At 45.0% G+C, this 25,813-nt stretch overlaps 1 protein-coding gene across 2 annotated transcripts in view; it reads left to right on the top strand.

Annotated features, from left to right (window-relative positions):
- Nucleotides 1–25,813, top strand: part of LOC137357137 (prominin-2-like) — a 49,066-nt gene that overhangs the window by 3,260 nt on the left and 19,993 nt on the right. The window contains exons 1-14 of one of the 2 annotated variants that reach the window (XM_068023197.1): nucleotides 3,339–3,407; nucleotides 3,589–3,647; nucleotides 5,239–5,500; nucleotides 8,832–8,878; nucleotides 10,159–10,361; nucleotides 11,048–11,168; nucleotides 12,013–12,076; nucleotides 14,514–14,603; nucleotides 16,758–16,957; nucleotides 21,964–22,038; nucleotides 22,124–22,187; nucleotides 22,357–22,510; nucleotides 23,004–23,156; nucleotides 24,339–24,462. In XM_068023197.1, the coding sequence (XP_067879298.1) occupies nucleotides 5,281–5,500; nucleotides 8,832–8,878; nucleotides 10,159–10,361; nucleotides 11,048–11,168; nucleotides 12,013–12,076; nucleotides 14,514–14,603; nucleotides 16,758–16,957; nucleotides 21,964–22,038; nucleotides 22,124–22,187; nucleotides 22,357–22,510; nucleotides 23,004–23,156; nucleotides 24,339–24,462 (1,515 nt within the window). In that variant the 5' untranslated portion in view covers nucleotides 3,339–3,407; nucleotides 3,589–3,647; nucleotides 5,239–5,280. Of the gene's footprint in view, nucleotides 1–3,338; nucleotides 3,408–3,588; nucleotides 3,648–5,238; nucleotides 5,501–8,831; nucleotides 8,879–10,158; nucleotides 10,362–11,047; nucleotides 11,169–12,012; nucleotides 12,077–14,513; nucleotides 14,604–16,757; nucleotides 16,958–21,963; nucleotides 22,039–22,123; nucleotides 22,188–22,356; nucleotides 22,511–23,003; nucleotides 23,157–24,338; nucleotides 24,463–25,813 lie in introns of those variants that run through there. The other variant, XM_068023196.1, reaches the window with a different exon arrangement.

Here is a 25,813-nt window from a genome sequence, read left to right as displayed (position 1 = left end):
ACACCCAACACCTCCTCCTTTTTGATAATGAGATGACTGAGACTATCTGCACTCCCTTCCCGAGGCTCATCATCCACCAAGTCCTTCTCTTTGGTGAATACTGATGCAAAGTACTCATTTAGCACCTCGCCCATTTCCTCTGGCTCCACACATAGATTCCCATCTCTGTCCTTGAGTGGACCAATCCTTTTCCTGGTTACCCTCTTGCTCTTTATATATGTATAAAAAGCCTTGGGATTTTCCTTAATCCTGTTTACCGATGACTTTTCATGACCCCTTTTAGCCCTCCTAACTCCTTGCTTAAGTTTCTTCCTACTGTCTTTATATTCCTCAAGTGCTTCATCTGTTCCTAGCCTTCCAGCCCTTACAAATGCTTCCTTTTTCTTTTTGACTAGGCTCACAATATCCCTCGTTATCCAAGCTTTCCGAAACTTGCCAAACTTGTCTTTCTTCCTCTCAGGAACATGCTGGTCCTGGATTCTAATCAGCTGACGTTTGAAAGACTCCCACATGTCAGATGTTGATTTACCCTCAAACAGCCGCCCCCAATCTAAATTCTTCAGTTCCTGCCTAATATTGTTATAATTAGCCTTTCTCCAATTTAGCACCTTCACCGAAGGATTACTCTTATCCTTATCCACAAGTACCTTAGAACTTATGGAATTATGGTCACTGCTCCCGAAATGCTCCCCCACTGAAACTTCGACCACCTGGCCGGGCTCCTTGCCCAATACCAGGTCCAGAATGGCCCCATCCCTAGTTGGACTATCTACATACTGTTTCAAGAAGCCCTCCTGGATGCTCCTCACAAATTCTGCCCCATCCAAGCCCCTAGCACTAAGTGAGTCCCAGTCAATATAGGGGAAGTTAAAATCACCCACCACTACAACCCTGTTACCTTTACATCTTTCCAAAATCTGTCTACATATCCGCTCCTCTATCTCCCGCTGGCTGTTGGGAGGCCTGTAGTAAACCCCCAACATCGTGACTGCACCCTTCCTATTCCGGAGCTCTACCCATATTGCCTCGCTGCATGACCCCTCTGAGGTGTCCTCCCGCAATACAGCTGTGATATTCTCCTTAACCAGTAATGCAACTCCCCCACCCCTTTTACATCCCCCTCTATCCCGCCTAATTTTAAAACAGGGATTGCTAGATTTTGGTGAATGAACGGTGTGAAGGGATGTGGGGCAGAGGCAGGTATGTGGACTTTGATAGTTTGAAACCAGTGGCTCGACGTTGTTCAGTAGACCAAGTACCTCATTCTAGAGACTGGAGAAGCTGAGGTTGTTGCAATGTGGAATACACCGCCTGAAAGCTGGATGGGAGCAAATTCAAGAGCAGCTATCAAAAAGGGGTTGGATGTATGTTTGAGAAGGGATCATTTGCAGGGCTACAGGGAAAGATCTGGCAAGTGGGAGTAATGGAATCGCTCTTTCAGAGATATACAATGGTCGGAATGGATACCTCCTGTATGATTCGATCGTTCGGAGAGCAGACACTAGAAGTGTTAAAGCAGGCTAGGACTAAAATGAATGAAGCTTTAGTTGGCATTTTATAAGTTGCCTTGTTGATGTCACCTTGAATTTGTTGGAAACTTTTCACATGAGTTCAACATGAGGAATTGAATTGTCAGAGTACAACACTGGATTAAAAAAATTGCCTTTAAAACAGATAGTGGAGGCCAGATGGAAATAGCAATTTTTCAGGTTGGATAAGAATCAGTCTCGCCATTTTAAATATTAATTCAAAAGTAAAAAAGCTGTCGAGGCTGGAAATTTGAAATAAAAACAGGAAATGCTTGGAAATACTTGGTAGGTCAGGCAGCATCTGTGGAGAGAGAAGCAGAGTTAACGTCTCGGGTAGGTGACTTTCCATTCGACTGTTCCTCTCTCCACAGATGCTGGCTGACCTGCTGAGTCATCCAAAGATATGAACATAAAAATTAGGAGCAGTAGCCCATTCAGCCCTTCGAACCTGCTCTGCCGTTTCAGCATGCCAGCATTTTTCTATAAATATTAATTCAGGACTTGAATGTCAGCAGAAACCACGGCATGCACATGATGCAAAAATCGGATACAGATTAAATAGTGAGGAACAATTAGGGTGGCACAGTGGTTAGCACCGCAGCCTCACAGCTCCAGGGACCCGGGTTCTGTTCTGGGTACTGCCTGTGTGGAGTTTGCAAGTTCTCCCTGTGACCGCGTGGGTTTTCGCCGGGTGCTCCGGTTTCCTCCCACAGCCAAAGACTTGCAGGTGATAGGTAAATTGGCTGTTGTAAATTGCCCCTAGTGTAGGTAGGGAATATGGGATTACTGTAGGGTTAGTATAAATGGGTGGTTGTTGGTCGGCACAGACTCGGTGGGCCGAAGGGCCTGTTTCAGTGCTGTATCTGGAGTACGTGCTGGAGCCACGTACCGGAGGTGGTGATATAGTGTGTCTGACCCGAGCCCGAATGCCGGACCCGGAAGAGCTACCCGACCCTAAACCGACACGTGTTGTCCGGTCCCGTCGGGTTCGGGGCGGGTAGCCATGCTCGACTACAGTGTCGTAAATATCAGACTTCAACCAGAACACTGTACAGTTCCGATCCCTCAATCAGCATCACAAAAAAATCATCTTGTCATTATCACGTTGCTGGTTGTGGGAGCTTGCTGTGTACAAATTGGCTGCTGCGGTTCCTTCGTTACAACAGTGACGACACTTGCAGAGTCGGCTGCAAAGCACTTTGAGACGTCCGGTGGTTGTGACAGGCAAGTCTTTCTCCGGACATGGGTTGCTTTGAATTGAAGTTCAAGGTTCGATGTGAATATGGGGTTCGAAAACTTGGAAGCGCCAGTTTCAAATGAGGAAGTCAGGAGCAAGAAGGGAGGTGGAAGATTTTCATCCAAAGGTCAGTAGAATACGGAACGAGTCATCGGGAAGGCAGCTGAAGTGAATAATATAAATAGACAATAAAAGCAGAAAATGCTGGATAAACACAGCAGGTCAGGCAGCATCTTTGGAAAAAGGGTTGACATTAAGGTGCCCAATTTTAAGGCTAAGTGAATGGGTTTTGAGTAAGTTAAAATCAGGCCCTTGTACATTATCAGAATTGGAAAATGTACATCAATTCAGGAGACAATCAGACAGGGCAGAGAAGCTTTTCAAGATACTAAGAGATGGCAGAAAGGTCTGATTGAGGTAACTGTATATTCCTCTTAATTACTTAATTTGAATTTTCTTATAATTTGAGGCCAGAGGGCCTAACAGCATTTCCCGTTCTTTATCGGAATGTATGAGTTACTGATTTTCTAACCTTAGTAGCTGTTTGTTCAAGAGTTATGCTTTTGCCTGAACAAGTTGAAAATGACCTGTGAAGGTGTAATTACGCAGTGCATGATCTGAAGAAGCTGCCACGCCCTTGAGTGAGCAATGCAAATGAAACTACTGAATGTTTCCTCTTTTTTATTTTTTATTTTTCTTGTTGCAATTTGTCCTTGTCTCAGAGGTTGTTCCGCCCTGAAACTACATTCAAACCTGTCTAACAGGTTTCCTTTGCTTGCAGGTCTTCCAAGACCAGGAAGCTGATTTTTTTTTCTCTTGCAGAGATCCTGGAGGAAAGCAGCCAAACTTCAGACTGAGTCCAGCTCCCGAGCGTCAGCCAGGTGGGAACTGCTTTCGGTCCTCTTTTTATTTTAAGTGTAACCTTCTCGAAAACTCAGGTCTGTTTTCTCAGCTCAGTATGTGTGTGCGTGCAGTGGGGAGTGACTGGAGGTGTGGTGTGGGGTTGTTCAAAGTCAGTTTTTAAACAGAACGTTCCAAGATTCTGTAACGCATTCCCATCGAGTTCAAGAGAACATCCGATTTTTATCTGTCATTGTATTACTCTGCACTTGCTGACTTAGTAGTGTTACTTCTGTTGTCGCAAACCAAGAATATTTCTGCGATTTTCCTTAAGTAGCTAATATAGCACTTCCAAAGTTAGTTCTGGGAGTTGCTGGGATGCTATTGATATTTGCCAGGGAACCTCTGCCCTGTTAAGTTTGAGCACTACTCGTGTATGCCAACCACCGACAGGATTTGACATGTTTCCTCGGTCACGTTATTCTACAGCTGGAATGGGATAGAAAGCATGGGGTAAATTTTCCTCCTCAGAGGTTCTAATGTAGAGCTTTGCACGCTGCGACTGTTTATCGGGAATTCAGGAATGTGTCTTCCATTGATTCCCATCCCTTTGTCGGAGGGAATTGTAAGGGATGGCAATCAATGGAGGACACATTCCTGAATTCCCGATAATTCCAAATCGGTTAAGTGAGTGGGCAAAGATCTGGAAATTGGAGTAAAATGTGGAAAAATGTGAAATTGTCATGGGCAGGAAGAATAAAAACACATTATCTAAACGGTGAGAGATTACAGAGCTCTGAGATGCAGAGGGATCTGGGTGTCGTAGTGTATGAATCGCAAAAGGCTAGTCTGCAGGTACAGCAAGTAATGAGGAAAGCTAATAGAATGTTATCGTTTATTGTGAGGGGAATTGAATACAAAAGTAGGGAGGTTATGCTTCAGTTATACAGGGCATTGGTGAGACCACATCTGGAGTACTGTGTACAGTATTGGTCTCCTTATTTAATGAAGGATGTAAATGTGTTGGAAGCAGTACAGAGAATGTTTACTCGACTATTACCTGGAATGGGCAGGTTGTCTTATGAGGAAAGGTTGGACAGGCTGGACTTGTATCCGCTGGAGTTTAGAAGAGTAAGAGGTGACTTTATTGAAACATTTAAGATCCTGAGGGATCTTGACAGGGTGGATGTGGAAAGGATGTTTCCTGTTGTGGGAGAATCTAGAACTCGGGGTCACTGTTTAAAAATAAGGGGTTGCCCATTTAAGACGGAGATGAGGAGAAATATTTTTGCTGAGGGCGGTGAGCCTTTGGAACTCTCTTCCTCAAAAGGCTGTGGAAACAGAATGCAGAATATTTTTAAGGCAGAGGGAGATAGATTCATGAAAGGTGAGGGGGTGAAATGTTATTGGGGGTAGGCAGGAATGTGGAGTTGAGGTCACAATCAGATCAGCCATGATACTGAATGGCGGAGCAGGCTCGAGGGGCCGAGTGGCCTACTCCTGCTCCTAATTTGTATGTTGGCATGTTTTGAAGCTCTGCGTCAGCAAAGCTAGAAAGGGAAGCTTGCTGCCTTTTAGTAACAAATCGTTGGGTTCAAAGAGGAATGATTGTGCCCTTATTTCACTCAACAGGATCACAGCGACTGCGTAACTCTGGTCCCAGATCAGTGGGAGATGCACAGGGAAGGAATGGCCCTCTTCTTCGTGCTGGCTGTAACTTTCCTCAATCCACAACATGCTGCTTCTCAGAATTGCACGGCGGGCAGACTTCAGTTCCAAAATGTGCTGGAACACGGCTTTGGCAGGTTGAACGGAGATGCTGGCTCACTTGAGCCTTTATACAATATGGTGAATCGCTACCTGGATGCAGTGCAGCCAAATCCCTTTCCAACAGGTTGGACTCATTGTTTATGCATGGAAAGTCCTCCGTTTGATTGTTGGAGGATGGCTTTTATTTGTGATGAGTTGTTCCGTCTATTGGTTTGGCAGGGGCGGTTGTGTGGGAGGATGGAGGAAGTGTTGTCATGAGTGTGGGGTGGGTGTGATGGAATGGCTATCTCTTCACGCTTATAAATTTTGTATACTCATATGAGTCAGCAATAATATGGATCTTGAGACATAGAGGTCAAGTGTTCATTGGTTTATTCAGTCTATGCTGCATCCAATACTACTTAAACACACACACACTTGAAGTAGCACAACCAACAACAACAACTTGTTTTTATATAGCACCTTTGATGTAATAAAATGTCCCAAGACGCTCCATAGGAGCGTTATCAAGCAAAATTTGATGCCAAGTCGCGCAGGGCGATATTAGGGCACTTGACCACAAGCTCAGTCAAAGAGGGAGCTTTTAAGGCCGTCTTAAAGGGGTGTCTTGCGGGACACCAGAGGTAAATGTGCAGGAGCAGGAAGAGAAGTCATTGCAGATGATTCTATAGCTACGATTAGATAGATAAGGATGGAACCAGGTGAGAGCAGTCTCACCCAGCTGGACGACACTGGAGAGGCCCTGGCAGAGGATGGTGTGGTCAACCGTGTCAAAGGATGCAGACAGGGCGTGGAGGATGATGCATAGTTTACCAGAGTCACATAGGATGTCATTGGTAACTTTGATAAGAGCCGTTTTGGTACTGTAGTAGGGGCGGAAACCTGACTGGAGGGATTCAAACATGGAGTTCCTGGAAAGATGGGCACAAATTTGGGAGGCGACGTTCACGGACTTTGGCAAGGAAAAGGAGGTTGGAGATGGGCCGATAGTTTGGGCATATCTCGGGCACAATATGGCACCCGTAACGCTGAAAAACAGGGCACTACGCAGCCGAATTTCGAGCCCAACATCTCACGGAAATAGTCTAGCTCTACAGTCACAGATCAGCGCTACACTGATTCACACAGGTGAAATGACACTTTGTTTCTCAAGAGGGAACGTCCTCCCTCTTCAGTTAAGTGCTCATGCTCCTTAACTGATCTTAAAATAAAAATCTATCGAGATTTCCGCCTGACAAGCAGCCAACTGGACAACCTGGTGGGCAGGCTTGGTTGGGCCTCCAGCGACAGAAGGCTATATCCAGGAGCCCAAGTGAAGGGGAGGGAGGCTCAGGGCAGGGACCTGGGGAAAGGATCTATCCAAGGTTAGGAGAAAGGGATGGCAAGCAAGTCTTCCGGCTGAGGGCACTTCTGCTATTCCCGGTCCTCCAAGAAAGTTAAAGTGAAATATTAAGACTTTCCTTTTGGCCCAGGACCGCTTGCAGGGTGAGGATAGTTCACATTGGGCCCTGTTTCACTGTGCACGGAAGTTAGTCCTCTACATTTTAACCCCCCTCTTAACCTGTTTGATCTAAAACCGATGACTGAAGGACTGAACCTGATTCTGCTGAATTACACACAAGTTCTTTTGTAAATGTTTGTGCTTATCAAATGAGTTATTTAATGGCGAATTAATGGGATACATTGCTGTTACATTCCCAGTATCAGCATCAAACACTCCCAAGGCAGGTACAGCGCGGGTTAGATACAGAGTAAAGCTCTCTCTACACTGTCCCCATCAAACACGCCCAGGACAGGTACAGCACGGGTTAGATACAGAGTAAAGCTCTCTCTACACTGTCCCCATCAAACACGCCCAGGACAGGTACAGCACGGGTTAGATACAGAGTAAAGCTCTCTCTACACTGTCCCCATCAAACACTCCCAGGACAGGTACAGCACGAGGTTAGATACAGAGTAAAGTTCCCCCTACACTGTTCACCCCCCCACCCCAAAATAAAACCGGGTTAGAAAAGGAAAAGAGTAAAAAGAAAGAAAAAAAAGGGTTAGATACAGAGTAAAGTGATCTCCATACTGTCCTAACAGTGCTTCAGCCCCAGCCTCAGTTCACATGGGACCTTTATAGCAATCTAGGCTGGTAAAAACGTAGCTCTTGGAAAGAATGGCCAGCACCTTCCCTGTGTGTAACTTTAACTCCATCAGTTTGCTTTCCCCATATCAGGGAGCCACACTCTCAAAAGAGAAATGAGGCAATCACTGTCAGTCTTCCTATTTATTGTCTTTGTGAACAGCATGATCGAGGACATTGTAGACGATGGAGCATCTGTGTCAGGCACTTGTGCAAATATCACAATGTTCTTTTCTTAAGTGTTGTTGGTGGGTCACCCATGGATCATGTGTGTTCTGTCTAGGCCTTGAACGGTGGACTAACCAGTGGGATATGGTGGTGTTTGGGCCCCAAATGCTTGATTAGAATTTTACAAGAGGCTTGAAGGTATAACAAGCATCTGTTCCAGATGTTGCCTCATCTTTGGCACTTCACTTCTTAACCTAAGTCTCTCTTATTTTATGCCAAAGCTCCAATGTAGCTTAAGCTTGCGATATATAAAATCTAACTAAGCCTTACCTACTTCCAGCCTTCGACTGTCTTCTCTAGGCTTAGGCAACTGGTGTTTATTACTACAAGAGCACTTGTTACTGTATAATTAAAAAAAAAACTATTCTTCCCAAAAGCCCAAATAATACTGAGAGTGTACAGATGTTACATCAGCTCTTTGAATCATACTATGATACAGCAAGGAGGGAGGCCATTCAGCCCAGCATGCCTGTGTTGGCTCTTTGAAAGAGCTCTACAATTGGTCCCACTCCCCTGCTCATTCCCCGTAGCCCTGTAATTTTTTTTCCCCTTCGAGTATTTATCCAATTTTCCTTTGAAAGTTACTCTTGAAGCTGCTTCCATCACCCTTTCAGGCAGTGTGTTCCAGATCGCAACAATTCACTGTGTAAAAAGAAAATTCTCCCTGTCTCACCTCTTTTGTTTTTAACCAATCGCCTTAAATCTGTGTCCTCTGATTACTAACCCTCCTGCCACTGGAAACAGTCTCTCCTTATTTACTCTATCTAAACAGTTCACGACTTTGAATGCCTCTATCAGCTCCCCTCTTAACTGTCTATTGTCGACAGAGCTAATATTTCTTCCAGGGAACACAGCCAGGATCTCTATGATAATCCAAGTGTGAAATCAAACACTGTCTCCCCTATCAGGAATTCTCTTGGCCTTTCTGTCCAGCAGGATTGGCTCACTCTATATCAGAAATGGTCCAGCCCTCCTGAATCACGAGGCTATCCTTTATCTGTTGTAAGAGAACTCGAGCTGAATCCTTACTGTGGTTCGTATGCGCCAACATCTGTCTAGAGTGTATTTGTTTTCAATTTTTGCTCTGTTTTCTTCTCAGGTATTATTCAGCAGCTACAGAAGGATCAGACCTTTGAGGCAAAGGAGGTGAGGATCGGGAATATATTGAGTTGGTGGTAATGTACTGAATTCCATTGTTTTCTCTTCCCTTGGAATCTACCTTTAACTCCAGTCTCACCAGCACTGAGCTGAAGTGCTGGTGGGTAGCATTCTTTGCCTCCGAGTTAGAAGGTTGTGAGTTCAAGTCTCGCTCCAGGGACTTGAGCATGTTTTTAAAAAATTCTTTCATGGGATGAGGGCATCATTTGTTGCCCATCACTAATTGCCCTCGAACTGAGTGGCTTGCTTGGCCCTTTCAAAGGGCAGTTAAGAGTCAACCATGTTGCTGTGGGTCAGAAGTCACATGAGGGCCAGACCAGGAAAGGATGGCAGATTTCCTTCCCCTAAAGGGCACTAGTCAACTAGATAGATTTCTACGACAATTGATGATAGCTGCATGGCACCATTACTGACACTAGCTTTCAAAGCTAGATTTTTGTGAATTAAATTTGTAAATTAATAGAATTTAAATTTCACCAGCTGCCATGGTGGGATTTGAGCCCACGCTCTTAGATTAGTAGCTCAGTGACATTACCACTAGACCACTATCTCCCATGTGATGCTCTACGGTGGTACAAAGAGAGTGTTGCAATCTCTGAGGTGCCATCTTCTGGATGAAATGTTAAACTGAGGCCCTTCCTCCCCTCTCAGGTGGAGTAAAAGATCCCAGGGCACTCCTGGAAGAGGATAGGGCGTTCTCCCTGGTCAATATTTATTTATCCCTCAAACACCATCATTCGTTGCATTGCTGTTTGCTGAGTTTTCCACATTACAACAGTGGCAAAAGCTTCTCTGGCTGTAAAGCACTTTGAGATATCCTGTAGTCAAGAAAGGCACAGTGGATATGCAAGTCTTTCTCTCTTTAGCCTCCCTCTCCCTCAAGTCTTGTTCTTCCTCTCAGATCTCCCTCTACTCTGCGTCTTGTCCATGTCTTTCTCTCTCCCCTCAGGTCTCAAGCTCCTTCAGGTCTATTCCTTCCTCTCGCTCTCAGAGTGAAAGAGCACCAGGTACAGTATTCCAACTTGGCGCAATGGGCCAAATGGCCTCCTCCCCTGCCATAAATTGTTGGTGTTTCTATGTTATGTTGATTGGATGGTGAATGAGCGCACAGCTTGTAGTATCCCTGCCACCGATCGCACTAAGCAAGGGTGCATCTTTCCAATGTAAGACCGCTGTTCGTCTTGCCGTTATGTTCTCTGCCCCTTAGCATGAAATGGAAAGGCCGCTACGTGTTTCTCCGCCGCCTCACTCTGCTTTCTCTGCTCCAGGTGGTGCGCTACGAAGCTGGCTACCTCGTCTCGTTCATCATCGGGGTGCTTTTCTTCGTCCTGATGCCCCTAGTGGGGCTGTTCTTCTGTTGCTGTCGCTGCTGCAAGAAGTGCGGAGGGAAGGTGAAGGAACGCACTAAGACCACTGACTGCCAGCGCAACACACTCGCCATATTCCTCCTGATGACCACTCTTATTATACTGTGAGTCTGTCAGAGGTGACGTGAAGGGATTCAGGGTAACTTGGGGGGGGGGACTGGTAATCGGACATAGTGTGGGGAGTACGCAGGGCAGGAGAGTGATTCAGTTTGGTAGCTTCGCATGTGGACTGGTAGCTGGGTTGGTGAATTGGCAGGTAAGTATGGTAAGGGGTAAGTAGCATGATGGCCGTTTAAACAGGCGGTAAGCCAGTTTGGAAGTCGATGAGTAGGTCGGGAGGTGGGTTGGTGGCTGGCACTTTGTTGGATAAGCAGGTACATGGGCATGCCATGTGGTTGGGTTGAAGATTAAGCAGGCTGGTGACTACGGTTAGGTACGTTTTGAGTTGGTCGAGCTGGAACAAAGTGGCCATTTAAAAGTCAACCACATTGCTGTAGGTCCGGAGTCACATGTAGGCCAGACCAGGTGAGGTTGGCAGATTTCTTTCCCGAAAGCACATTAGTGAACCAGATGGGTTTTTACAACATTGGTTTCATGGTCACCATTAGACTAGCTTTATTAATTGCAGATTTTATTAACTGAATTCAAATTTCACCTTCTGTTGTGGTGGGATTTGAACTCATGCACCCAGAGCATTAGCCTGGGCCTCTGGTTACTAGTTCAGTGACATTACCACGATGTCACCGCCTCCCCTATGTCTCACTGATGTTTTCTGACAATTGTTGTTTAGGGCAGGAGTCGCCTGCGCGTTTACAGCCAATCAAAAGGTGACGGATGCAACAGAACCAAGTGTGAAAGCGGTTAATGCCACAATTACAAATGTGACATCCTATATCAAGAATATCGTGGAGGTGAGAGTTAACAGCGGCTTGATAATCGCCGAGAAATCACAACGCGGGGAATCAACCTTTCAGTTCCTGTTGGAGTTTATTCTCCACAAGGGGGACAGTTAAATTCCTCAAACACCCACCTCATCTATTCTGAAATGTTTACATGGTTTCAGCATCAATCACTGAATCCCACGGCCACGCAATCGTCTGTGTAAAAATAATCTGTGGTCCTAAATCTCATACATTTAATCTTGTATCTATGTCTCTTTAAGACCCCTCAATCACTGGAAACAGTCTGTTCCTTCCTCCCTCACTCCCATTTCTTCATCATTTTACCCATCTCTAACTGATCACTCCATGAGCTCCATGAAGACAGTCCAGTTTTTCAAGTCTTTTTATTTCCTCATATCAAGCAGCATTGTCATAAATATGCTATATCTTCTCCATTGTCTCTCAACATGCAACAGTGGAGTCGAAACTGCACATAATATTGTAACTTGAGTATTGCTGAACATAGAGACATTTTGTCGAAACTTTTCGTCTTGCACTCAACAAGACAAATCGCAAGAATACTAATGTAAGAGAAAGCAATAAATTTATACCGTATGAAAAGAGATACAGTGTAAATTTGTTGCTTTCCCTTACATTGGTATTCTTGCAAATTGTCCTGATGAGTGCAAGATGAAAAGCTTCGACAAAATGTCTCTATTTTCAGCAATACTCAAGTTCTGTACTACCAAACAACTAATAATATTGTAACTGTGGTCTTACTAAGTTTTATACAGATTTGCCGTTGTATCTGAGCTTTAATACCACGTCACTGCAGCTCATAATTTCCTTGACCATTTTTTTCCCCCAATTTCAGAGCGTGCCCAAAATTGCTGCACAGTTTTCAGTCCCGAGGAGCAGGGTGTTCTCTGAACTTGACAGTGAGTGTGAAATAATTTTAATGCTCTATAACCTGGTAATTGTTGTTGCGACCGAGGCGGGAGGAGTGCACTGTTTATTCTCGTCCCACTTCTCCATAAATCACAACATATATATAAATGTCCCACTTACTGATAAGGTCAATCATATACTCTATTTTTCCTAGAATAAAACACACCAACCAGATTTCTTGAATGATCAACTAAATTATCAGTTTACTGCAAAACAAGTCTTAACCAGTAATTAAGTCAACACACAGACTGAAATTTTAAAGTTCCCTTTTTTTTACCTTAGCCCCTTACACTCACAGACACACACACATACATACAGCGGTTAATTGGAAAAATAAAAGGGATTTTTGTTCGGAGCTCTGTTACAGACAAAACAAACACTTGCTCATTCTTGAAGAAAACAGCAGGTGGGATATGTTATGTTCCAAAACTGGCATACAGTCTCGCCTTTGAGTACGCATAGACGGGTCACTGGGATCTTTTAGAACAGTTCTTCTCAGGCGGTGTTGAGAATTAATTTACCATGCTTTTCTTCAAAGAGAGGTGACGAGATGAGTTGACACAGTGGACAGCTCAGGGTCTTTTAGAGCTGGGTTGTGGTCTTCTCTCCTTCCTTGGGAAATCTCTTTTACTTCTGCAGGCTTGACTCTTTAAACGTCCATCAAGAATCTGGTCTCTTCCTCCATGACACTTCTTCAGCAGCAGGCTAACTTTGTCTCATTCCAGAAGGTAAACAAACACACTGACATAACAACCAAAAGCTTGCAAGTTTGCTGCTCTCTCAGGTGCACATTGCTGCTCTCGGGTTTGATTGAGTTTTTTGAGGAAGTGACAAAGATGATTGATGAAGGAAGGGCAGTGGATGTTATCTATATGGACTTCAGTAAAGCCTTTGACAAGGTCCCTCACGGCAGACTGGTACAAAAGGTGAAGTCACATGGGATCAGAGGGGAGCTGGCAAGATGGATACAGAACTGGCTCAGTCATAGAAGACAGAGGGTAGCAGTGGAAGGGTGCTTTTCCGAATGGAGGGATGTGACTAGTGGTGTTCCGCAGGGATCAGTGCTGGGACCTTTGCTGTTTGTAGTATATATAAATGATTTGGAGGAAAATGTAGCCGGTCTGATTAGTAAGTTTGCGGACGACACAAAGGTTGGTGGAGTTGCGGATAGTGATGAGGATTGTCAGAGGATACAGCAGGATATAGATCGGTTGGAGACTTGAGCGGATAAATGGCAGATGGAGTTTAATTCAGACAAATGTGAGGTAATGTATTTTGGAAGGTCTAATGCAGGTGGGAAGTATACAGTAAATGGCAGAATCCTTAGGAGTATTGACAGGCAGAGAGATCTGGGCATCCAGGTCCTCAGGTCACTGAAAGTGGCAACGCAGGTGGATAAGATAGTCAAGAAGGCATTTGGCATGCTTGCCTTCATCGGTTGGGGCATAGAGTATAAAAATAGGCAAGTCATGCTGCAGCTGTACAGAACCTTAGTTAGGCCACACTTAGAATATTGCATGCAATTCTGGTCGCCACACTACCAGAAGGACGTGGAGGCTTTGGCGAGGGTACAGAAGAGGTTTACCAATATGTTGCCTGGTCTGGAGGGTATTAGCTATGAGGAGAGGTTGGATAAACTCGGATTGTTTTCACTGGAACGACGGAGGTGGAGGGGCGACATGATAGAGGTTTACAAAGTTATAAGCGGCATAGACAGAGTGGATAGTCAGAAGCTTTTTCCCAGGGTGGAAGAGTCAGTTACTAGTGGACATAGGTTTAAGGTGCGAGGGGCAAAGTTTAGAGGGGATGTGCGAAGCAAGTTTTTTACAGAGGGTGGTGAGTGCCTGGAACTTGCTGCCGGGGGAGGTGGTGGAAGCAGGTACGATAGTGACGTTTAAGAGGCATCTTGACAAATACATGAATAGGATAGGAATAGAGGGATACGGACCCCGGAAGTGCAGAAGGTTTTAGTTTAAACAGGCATCATGATCGGCGCAGGCTTGGAGGGCCAAATGGCCTGTTCCTTTGCTGTACTGTTTTTTGTTGATTATTCGGCATTCAATTGCTGGTCTTGTTTAATCTGGTAGGTATTTGTGCACACTGTTAATTTTGGCACATGTTTTGTATGCACTGATATCCGTATGTATTCAGTATTTACTGTACTGCGTACTTGTTTTAAATTCAGCATGTATTAATAGTTTTGTCGTTTACTTACCATGCAGTGATGGTGGAAACTCTGATAAGGTTGGTGTATACTCTATATTATCTGATTGATGTGTAGGGCACATTCTACACACCCTGACTCAGTTTGTGGAGTCATTAATCCTTGTATCTACTATGGTAAAATTGAGCTGTGCTGGATCTTTTTTGTTCATGCCTTGGTAGCATTCACCTGGCTCAAAGTTGTCTTGTACTGATTTATTGCAGGAACTGGGAGAACACTCGGGCTTGCGATCAAGGATGCACTGGACCCAATCATTTCCCCCGTGCTGACGATGCTGTTTGCAAGAGTACAAGGTAAATCCTAATCCGGTTTGAATGCCCGCTTGCACCCTTGCCACGTTCCCACCTTCCAAGGCCATGGCCTCAAATTTAATCGTGAAAGGAGCAGGCCGCATTTACCCACCACCGAGGTCAGACTGACCCACCTGTAATTATTTGGCCTATCCCTCGCACCCTTAATAAACAATGGTACAACATTCGCAGACCTCCAATCCTCTGGTACCTCGCCTGTATCTAGTGAGGATTTGAAGATGATCCTCAGAGCATCTACTATTTCCTCCCTGGCTTCCTTTAACAACCTGGGATACAATCCATCCAGCCATGACGATTCATCCACTTTCAAGGATGTCAGACCCTCTAGTGCTTCCTCTCTCATTATGCTAATCGTATCTAATATTTCACATTCCTCATCTTTAACTACAATGTCTGCATCATCCCTCTCCTTTGTGAAGACACAGACAAAAAAACTAATGAAGAACCCTGCCCACATCTTCTGCATCCACGCAGATGTTCCCTTATACATCTCTGAGAGGCCTTACCCTTTCCTTAGTTATCCTCTTGCTTTTAATGTACTGACAAAACATCTTTGGGTTTTCCTTGATAATTTTTCATGTCCCCTCTTTGCTTTCCTAATTTCCTTTTTCACTCTGCCCTGCACATTGTGACCATTATAGGTTGGCCTCAGAATCAGCAGAGTAATCAGTTGCTAAGCAGGGTTGCCTGGGGGGAATGTTGTTACTGACTTGGTCTCGGAACTTCTTTGAAATATTAACCCTCAAGTATATTTTTTTTATTCACTGGTGGGATGTGGGTCTTCGCTGGCAAAGCCAATCTTTATTGGCCATTCCCAATTGCCCTTGGAAATAAGTGTTTTGACAGGAAGGCCGGTGCTGATTTCCTGCTGCCACAAGCAATATTATTTTCATATTCATGTGTATACAGCTCGTGTGCTAATCACGGATTCTATCCAGTCATGGAATATGGGAAGGGATCACCCGCAGTTTGGGAGATGAACCTATGCATTCCTGAACAGTGGTTTGGCTATTTATACCGTCTCAGTGCAAACTCATCGATCAAATTGAACCCAACTGGGACATTCTGTCTGTACAGACTGTGACCCGTTCCCACATGATCAGATTGGAGCTGTTGGCCCTTTAACTGCGCCCCAGCTAAATGACTGGTGGCTGGGTTGTGAGTAGGGCACTTGGGGTCTGTATCCAACATTACTTACGGTGGTCTCAACCCACCACGACACTGGTCATGGCAGATGTGTTCAATGTGGAGAAATGTGAAGTGATACATTTTGGTAGGAAGAACACGGAGAGACAATATAAAATAAAGGGGGTGCAGGAGCAGAGGGACCTGGATATGTCTGTGCATAAGTCATTGAAAGTGGCAGGACAGGTTGAGAGAGTGGTTAATAAAGCATACAGTATCCTGGGCTTTATTAATAGGGCATAGAGTTGAACTTGCATAAGACACTAGTTCGGCCTCATCTGGAGAATTGCGTCTCGTTCTGGGTGCTGCATTTTCGGCAAGATGTGAAGGCATTGGAGAAAGTGCAGAAAATATTCACGAGAATAGTTCCAGGGATGAGGAACTTCAGTTATGAAGACAGATTGGAGAAGTTGGGATGTTTTCCTTGGAGAAGAGAAGGCTGAGAGGTGATTTGATAGAGGTATTGAAAATCATGAGGGGTCTGGACAGAGTAGAGAGAGAGAAACTGTTCCCACTCGTGAAAGGATTGAGAATGAGAGGGCGCAGATTTAAAGTAGTTGGTAAAAGAAGCAAAAACAATATGAGGAGAAACATTTTCACAGTGAGTGGTTAGGATCTGGAATACACTGCCTGAGAGTGTGGGGTGGGGGCAGGTTCAATCGAGGCATTCAAAAGTGAATTCGATAGTTATCTGAAAAGGAAGAATGTGCAGGGTGACAGGGAGAAGGCGGGGGAATGACACTAGGTGAACTGCTCCTTTGGACAGCCGGTGTGGGCACAATGAGCCAGATGGCCTCTATCTGCGCTGTAACAATTCTTTGATTCTGTGATTCTGCTCATGGCGTCTTCTAATAATTTCCCCAGCCAATTGGGGCATGAATTTCCACTGGCGGATGGGGGAGAAGGACGGGTTAATGTATGGCCTGAGTTGCATTGTTTGTTTGACTTCAGAGATTAGTAACGTGAAGGACCATCTGATAACAATCAACTCCACACAAACCTCGGTGATGGAGACACAGCGACAGTTGGCAAAGGAGCTGATGACCCTCCAGCTTGACATCACTGCAACGCTGACCAATCCCAATTGTAACAACTGTGGCCCAAATGTGACAGCAGTTAATAACCTGGAGCTCAATATTAATTACAGCGAGGTAAGGAAAGAGCCACAAGGATCGTATTTGTGAGTATGTTAATGATCTCTCCTTTCCAACTCTTTCATTGAATGTGCAATACAGAAATAGGAAATTTGTCCTAATGGATCTACTTACCTAGCTTTCCCTTAAATGCATCTACACTATTCATCTAAATTACTCCTTATGGTGGTGGATTTCACATTCTAACCACTCTCCAGATAAAGAGGCTTCTCCTTATTAGATTTATTCATGACATTCCTATTTTTATGACTCCTAATGTTTTACTCCTCCACAAGTGGCAACACTAGTCTATGTCTACTCGTATCAAAAGTTTTCATCATTTTGAAGATGTCTATCAGGTTACCCTGCAGCCCATCTCTTCAGGCAAGTATCCTCGCTGCTCTTCACTCCTCAAGCTAGGCCTGTCTCTGTTCTTCACTCCTCAAACTAGGTCTATGCCTGCTCTTCACCCTTTGTGGACCTCTTCCTCTTCCAGATTTGCCCTATTATTGAGAGTGACATCCTCATTTCTTGGCCCTGGTGCAGCAGTGGTGTTTGATTTGGCACAAGTTACGCTCTGTTGGTTTTGATCTGTTGATCTCAGGACATAGGAGCAGGAGTAGGCCATTCAGTCCATCGAGCCTGCTCTGCCATTCATTATGATCATGGCTGATCATCCACTTCAATGTCTTTTTCCCCACACTATCCCCATATCCCTTTATATCATTGGTATTTAGAAATCTGTCAATCTCTGCTTTAAACATACTCAATGACTGAGCTTCCACAGCCCTCTGGGGTAGAGAATTCCAAAGATTCACAACCCTCTGAATAAAGAAATTTCTCCTCATCTCGGTCCTTCGTGGCTTCACCCTTATTTTGCAATTGTGTCCCCTGGTTCTAGACTCCCCAACCAGGGGAAATATCTTAACTGCATCTACCCTGTCTATTTCTTTAAGTAATTTGTAGGTTTCAATGAGATCACCTCTCATTAGAGTCATAGAGTTATCCAGCACAGAAACAGGCCCTTTGGCCCATCTTGTCTGTGCCAGTCATCAAGCACCTATCTATTCTAATTCCATTTTCCAGCACTTGGCCTGTAGCCTTGTATGCTATGGCGTTTCAAGTGCTCATCTAAATACTTCTTAAATGTTGTGAGGGTTCTTGCCTCTACCACCCCTTCAGGCAGTGTGTTCCAGATTCCAACCACCCTCTGGGTGAAAAAAGTTTTCCTCAAATCCCCTGTAAATCTCCTGCCCCTTACCTTAAATCTATGCCCCCTGGTTATTGATCCCTCCACTAAAGGAAAAAGTGTCTTCCTATCTATCCTATTTATGCCCCTCATAATTTTGTATAGCTCAATCAGGCCTCCCCTCAGCCTTCTCTGCTCTAAGGAAAACAACCCTAGCCTATCCAGTCTCTCTTCATAACTGAAATGCTCCAGCCCAGGCAACATCCTGGTGAATCTCCTCTGCACCCTCTCCAGTGCAATCACATCCTTACTATCGTGCGTTGACCAGAACTGTACACAATACTCCAGCTGTGGACTAACTAGCATTTTATACAGCTCCATCATAACCTCCCCACTCTTATATTCTATACCTCGGCTAATAAAGGCAAGTATCCCATATGCCTTCCTAACCACCTTATCTACCTGTGCTGCTGCCTTCAGTAATCTATGGACAAGCACACCAAGGTCCCTCTGACCCTCTGTACTTCCTAGGGTTCTACCATCCATTGTATAGTCCCTTGCCTTATTAGTCCTCCGAAAATGCATCACCTCACACTTCCCAGGATTAAATTCCATTTGCCACTGCTCCGCCCATCTTACCAGTCCATCTATATCGTCCTGTAATCTAAGGCTTTCCTCCTCACTATTTACGACACCACCAATTTTCGTGTTATCTGTGAACTTACTGATCATACCTTCTATATTCACGTCTAAATCATTAATGTACACTACAAACAGCATGGGTCCCAGCACCGATCCCTGCAGTACACCACCGGTCACAGGCTTCCACACGCAAATACAACCCTCAACCATCACCCTCTGCCTCCTGCCACTAAGCCAATTTTGGATCCAATTTACTAAATTGCACTGGATCCCATGGGCTCTTACCTTCTTAAACAAAGTGGCACAGTGGTTAGCACTGCAGCCTCACAGCTCCAGGGACCCGGGTTCGATTCCGGGTACTGCCTGTGTGGAGTTTGCAAGTTCTCCCTGTGTCTGCGTGGGTTTTCTCCGGGTGCTCCGGTTTTCTCCCACAAGCCAAAAGACTTGCAGGTTGGTAGGTAAATTGGCCATTATAAATTGTCACTAGTATAGGTAGGTGGTAGGGAAATATAGGGACAGGTGGGGATGTTTGGTAGGAATATGGGATTAGTGTAGGATTAGTATAAATGGGTGGTTGATGGTCGGCACAGACTCGGTGGGCCGAAGGGCCTGTTTCAGTGCTGTATCTCTAATCTAATCTAAATCTAATCTCCCATGCGGATCTTATCAATATCCTTACTGAAGTCCATGTAGACTACATCAACTGCCTTTCCCTCATATACACGTCTAGTCGCCTCCTCGAAAAATTCTATGTTTGTTAGACACGATCTCCCCCTGACAAAGCCATGCTGACTATCCCTGATTAATCCCTGCCTCTCCAAGTGGAGATTAATCCTGTCCCTCAGAATTTTTTCCCATAGTTTCCCTACCTCTGATGTTAGACTCACTGGCCTGTAATTACCTGCTTTATCCCTGCTGCCCTTCTTGAATAATGGTACCACATTTGCAGTCCTCCAGTCCTCTGGTACCTCTCCTGTGGCCAGAGAGGATTTGAAAATTTGTGTCAGAGCCCCTGTTATCTTCTCCCTTGCCTCACGTAACAGCCTGGGATACAGCTCATCTGGGTCTGGGGATTTATCCACTTTTCAGCCCGCCAAAACAGCTAATACTTCCTCCGTTTCAATGCTAATTTTGTTCAAGTATATCACAATCCCCCTCCCTGATCTCTACACCTACATCGTCCTTCTCAATGGTGAACACAGATGAAAAGTGATCATTTACAACCTCACCTGTGTCCTCCGGCTCCACACACACATTGCCAGTTTGGTCCCTAATGGGCCCTACTCTTTCCCTGGTTATTCTCTTGACCTTAGTATACTTCTAAATCGCCTTGGGATTTTCCTTTATCTTGCTTGCCAGTGTTTTTTTACATCCCCTCTTCGCTCTCCTAATTACTTTTTTAAATACCCCCCCCCTACACTTTCAATACTCCTCTAGGACCTCCGCTGTTTTCAGCGCTCTGAATCTGCCATAAGCCTCATTTTTTTTCCTTATCCAATCCTTTATATCCCTTGACATCCAGGGTTCCCCTGACTTGTTGGCCCTATGCTTCACCTTTACGGGAACATGTTGATCCTGAACTCTCACCATTTCCTTTTTGAATGACTCCCCTTGTTCTGATGCAGACTTTCCTACAAGTGGCTGCTCCCAATCCACTTTGGCCAGATCCTGTTTTATTATATTGAAATCAGCCGTCCTCCAATTCAGTACTTTTATTTCCGGTCCCTCTTTGTCCTTTTCCATAACTACCTTAAATCTTGGAGGGTTATGGTCACTATCCCCAAAATGCTCCCCCAATGACACTTCTACCATTTCTGGCTTCATTCCCTAGGATTAGGTCCAGTGCTGCCCCTTCTCTTGTAGGACTTTCTATGTGCTAGCTCAAAAAGATCTCCTGTATGCACTTTAAGAAAACTGCCCCCTTTAAGCCTTTTGCACTAAGACTATCGCAGTTGATATTGGGAACGTTGAAAATACCTATTATTTTTACACCTCTCTGAGATTTGCCTCCTTATCTGCTCCTCTATCTCTCCCTGACTGTTAGGAGGCCTGTAGTACACTCCCAGCCAGGTGATTGCCCCCTTTTTGTTTTTAAGTTCCACCCATATGGCCTCATTTGAGGAACCTTCGAAGATATCATCCCTCCTTACTGCAGTAATTGACTCCTTGATTAACAGTGCAATGGCCCCTCCTCTTTTACATCCTCCCCTGTCATGCCTGAAGATTCTATACCCTGAAATATTGAGCTGCCAGTCCTGCCCTTCCCTCAACCACGTCTCTGTAATAGCAATAATATCATATTCCCAAATGTTAATCAATGCCCTCAATTCATCTGCCTTACTTGTAAGACTCCTTGCATTCAAATAGATGCAACTCCAGAGAATACAGGCCCAGTTTCCCCAATCTCTCTTCATAAGACAGTCCCGCCATCCCGAGAACAAGTCTGGTGAACCTTCATTGCATTCCCTCTATGGCAATAATATCTTTCTTCAGGTAAGTGGACCAAAACTGCACACAGTACTCCAGGTATGGTCTAACCAAGGTTCTATACAATTGAAGCAAGACTTCACTACTCCTGCACTCAAATCCTGTTGCGATAAAGGCTAACATACCATTAGCCTTCCTAATTGATTGCTGCACCGGTATGTTAGCTTTCAGTGACTTATGACTAAGAACACCCAGGTCCCTTTGTACTTTGTACACTTTCTAATCTCTTACCATTTAAGAAATACTCTGGACATCCATTCCTCCTACCAAAGTGGATAACCTCACATTTTCCACATTATATTTCATCTGTCATGTTCTTGCCCACTCACTAAGTCTGTCCAAATCCCCTTGAAGCTGCTTTGCATCTTCTTCGCAACACACATTCCCACCTAGTTTTGTGTCATCCGCGAACTTGGAAATATTACATTTGGTCCCCACATCCAAATCATTGATATATATTGTGAACAGTTGGGGCCCAAGTACTGATCCTTGCAGTACCCCACTAGTCTCACAGCCTGCCAATGCGAGAATGACCTGTTTTTTCCTACTCTCTGTTTTCTGCCTGTTAACCAATACTTAATCCATGCCTGTATATTACCTCCAATTCCATGTGCTTTAATTTTCCTAACCAACCTCCTGTGGGGGAAGTTGATCAAAAGCCTCTGAAAATCTCTCCCAGTAATTTCTCTCCACACTCTCTCTCCAGCCTACCGAACTTCAGACTGTGTTAACTAGACTAACGAGCATCTCTCCAGCAAGTCTGAATAATTCCCTGGAGCAGGTGAGTAGCCCACTTTTGGGATGAATTGGATCCTTTACGTGTGCGTCATGGATAAACTGCCAATGTGTCTTCTCTCTCTGCCCAGGGCTCCCGCTCGTTTAATGAAATTCCTGCCCAGGTGACCAATCAAACCGCGCAGATTATTGCAGGTAGGTGTGTCTTAGGGACCGGGGTGGGGTGTGCAGAACCCTTGAACTGGGCAGCCTGGGATGATGCTTAGTACCAAGCAATGTGCTGATCCGTCACATGTTCCAGGCCTCACCGGCTAATTCCTCCCATTTTCCTGAGCTCGTCACTTATTCATGTTGTCTTTTGCAGACATCAAGATAACTATAGAAAACATTGAAAAGAACATCTCCTCCATCTCTGAGAGGGTCCAAATTCCGGATTCCCTCCAATCCCTGACTACGAGTCTCAATTCCCCGCAGGTGTCAGAAGTGTCAAATTCGGTGAAGCAGTATGATTACTACAGGTACACAAACGCCATCAATGCATTCATGCAGGAAGGTGTTGCCTTTCTGAGTTGTATTTCTTCCTCTTACTGTTCCCCCACTTTGCCCAAGGATGCTAATTTTTGGCATAGGAACAGCAGGAGGCCATTCAGTCCCTCAAACCTGTTACGTCGATGTGGCCAATCTCCATCTACCTGGCCTCGTTCCATCTCCTTTAATGCCCTTGCCCAACAAAAATCGATCAATCTCAGTTTGTCCCATGTAGCTGTAATTGTGGGATGTTAGCTGTGGTTTAGTGGGTAGCACTCCTGTCTCTGAGTCTGAAGGTTGTGGGTTCAAAACCCCACTCCCGAGGCTTGAATATAAAAATCCGGGCTGGCACTCCAGTGTTACACTGTTGAAGGTGCTGTTTTTTGGGCGAGATGTTAAACTGAGGCCCTGTCTGCCCTCTCAGGTGGAAGTCAAAGATCCCATGATGCTATTTCAATGAAGATGCTCTGTTTCTTATTCCAGGTGGATTGTGGGCATTGTATTGTGCTGCATCATTCTCCTAATCATCGCGTGCAACGTGCTGGGACTTGGGTTAGGCACTGCAGGAATCGCTACGAGGGATGACCCCTACAGGGCCACTGGATGCTCCAAATCTGGAGCCAACTTTCTGATGGCGTAAGACAGTGTTTGTGTCAGGGGTGTAATGGTGTTTACGGTTCTGCGCGGTGTAACTCTATGACGTAATGAAAGTGTGAGTGTCAGTGCGCCTGTATTTATCAAGAGTTCCAGAGGAAACGCATATCTATTTTTAATATCAGTGAGGACTGTGTGTGTGTGTAAACATATTGACATTTTCTGTATTGACATGGATTGCACCTGTCCATAGAGTCTTTTACGGCACAGAAGGAGGCCATTCGACCCGTTGAGTCCATGCCAGCTCTCCACGGAGCTGTGCTGTCAGTTCCAGTCCCTGGCTCGATCCTTGTAGCCCTGCAAGTCTATTTCTCTCAGGTGACCATCCAACTGCCTCTTGAAGGCATTGATTGTCTCTGCTTCCACCAACCTTGTAGGCGGAGAGTTCCAGGTCATTACCACCCGCTGTGTAAAAAAAACTTCATCTCTTGCCCGAAAACTTCAACCTAGTCCTTGCACCATTTGTTAATGGTAACAGTTTTTCCTTGTCTAACTTATCTAAGCCTGTCATAATCTTATACACTTCTATTTTGTTATAAGGAGAACAATTCTAGCTTTTCCAACCTAACTTTGTAGTTAAAATTCCCCATCCCTGGAATCACTCTAGTAAATCTCCTCTGCACCCTCTCCAAGGACCCGCACATCCTTCCTAAAGTGCGGTCACCAGAACTGGACACAATACTCCAGTTAGGGCCTAACCAGAGCTTTAAAAAGGTTCAGCATAACTTCCCTGCTTTTGCACTCAGTGCCTCTATTTATGAAGCCCAAGATCCCATAAGCTTTACTAACCACTCTCTCAATATGTCTTGCCACCTTCAAAGATTGACGCACCCTCAGGTCCCTCAGTTTCAGTATCAGAGACTGCGCACCTCTGTGTGTAGACAGCTTCCATAACACTAAGGTGCACGATCGCGCCTTATAACAGTAAGAGTAAGGATTGTAGCAGTGAGTTCAACAGTTTCAGCATCATCAGGGAATGTACCTGTAGATAGCGACAGTTTCATTAAGAATTAGAAGCGCATTTAGGGACTGACAATATCAGCAAGCAGTGTATCAACTTCGTGTGTCTGTGTGGCGGAGTGCGCCCGTCTGTGTGGTGGAGTGTGGCTGTACGCAGTTAATAGTTTTACGACACCTGCTCTGACCTGTTTTGTTCTATTGCAGGGGTGTCGGGTTCAGTTTTATCTTCTCCTGGCTGCTCATCCTCCTGGTGTTTGTCACGTTTTTCGTGGGAGGGAACGTTCGGACGTTGGTCTGTAAACCTTGGGAAAGCGGAGAAATCTACCAGGTGCGTACGAGGCCTGCAAGTCTGCTGTTCATTTTTTGCTGGGCTTCACTGGGGTGCTGCACAATCTGTGTCCGCTGAGGAATGCATCAGGGGTCTCAGCGGCATTTCATCACATCCAGTTTCCAACTCTTTCAGGCCTTTCATGAGTCTAGCATACGACAGATACACAGACTCTCATTGGCATAGATACTAATGAACCTTCCAACAATGCCACTCTGGACCATTCAGTCTGCCACACATAATTGCATTAGCTTGTTCCTCACAATATATCAACTCCCCATCCCACTCGAAGCCATCTCCTGGGAGAGGCGCAAAGACAGATTTTAAACCAGTTTTTCCCAGTTTGGGAAAATAAAATCTGGGAAATTCCTCTCTGACCCGCGTTGGGTGATCAAAGCGAGTCTTGGAGATCACTCTTCCCCTGATCATTCGACACAGTTCTTACCTTTTGTACAAGGGGGATCTCTGCTTCTGCCACAGCCACAAACAAGTCCAGCTATCACCTAAGGGAATTCAGCGAATTGGTATTCCAGAGATCTGCTATTCTCCAGGGAAAAACCATCCCAATATCTTCCTAGATCTAACCTTGTGCACCTTCAGTATATGGCCCCTGGTCCTCTCTAACCTGTTTAATTACAACAAACTCTCTACCCAAGCACAATCCATTCCCTTCACCATCTTATAAACCATGAATCAAACCACCCTGAAGTCTATGCTTCTCTAAAGTAAAGAGTCTCAGCTCTTTTAGCCTATTTTGGTAGCTAAGATGCTTCAACTTGGGATAAGTCCCTCCTCTGCACCCTTTCCAAAGCCTCAAAATCGCCCGGCATGTCAGGAGGCCAAAAGTGGCTGCCATATTCGAACTGAGTCTTGACCACACTCTTGTATAGGGACAAGGTAGTATGCTACATCTTATAATCAATTGTTCTATAAATGCTCTCCCAACACCCTGGTCCACTGTGGAAAATATTCCGGGAGTCCATCGCTAAGGAGCCATATATATGTAAAAGATAGCCAGCAATAAATCCAATAGGGAATTCAGCAGGAGCTTCCTTACCCAAAGAGTGGTGAGAATGTGGGACTTGCTACCACAGGGAGTCGTTGAGGTGAATAGTATAGATGCCTTTAAGGGGAAGCGAGATGAACACATGAGGGAGAAAGGAATAGAAAGATGTGCTGATAGGGTGAGATGAAGTAAGGTAGGAGGAGGCTCATGTGAAGCATAAACACCAGCATAGTGTGGGCCGAATGGCCTGTTTCTGAGCTGAAATTCGGTGTAATTATTCACTCTCGCTATCGTTTTGCGGCATTGCTGGTAAACCTTAAGCAGTCTATGTACAATGCTTCTGCT

Source organism: Heterodontus francisci, chromosome 47 (genome assembly GCF_036365525.1).
Source record: "Heterodontus francisci isolate sHetFra1 chromosome 47, sHetFra1.hap1, whole genome shotgun sequence".
Lineage (NCBI taxonomy): Eukaryota > Metazoa > Chordata > Chondrichthyes > Heterodontiformes > Heterodontidae > Heterodontus > Heterodontus francisci.
The sequence above is the reverse complement of the archived record's forward strand: the minus strand, read 5'-3'. Positions and strand labels throughout refer to the sequence as shown.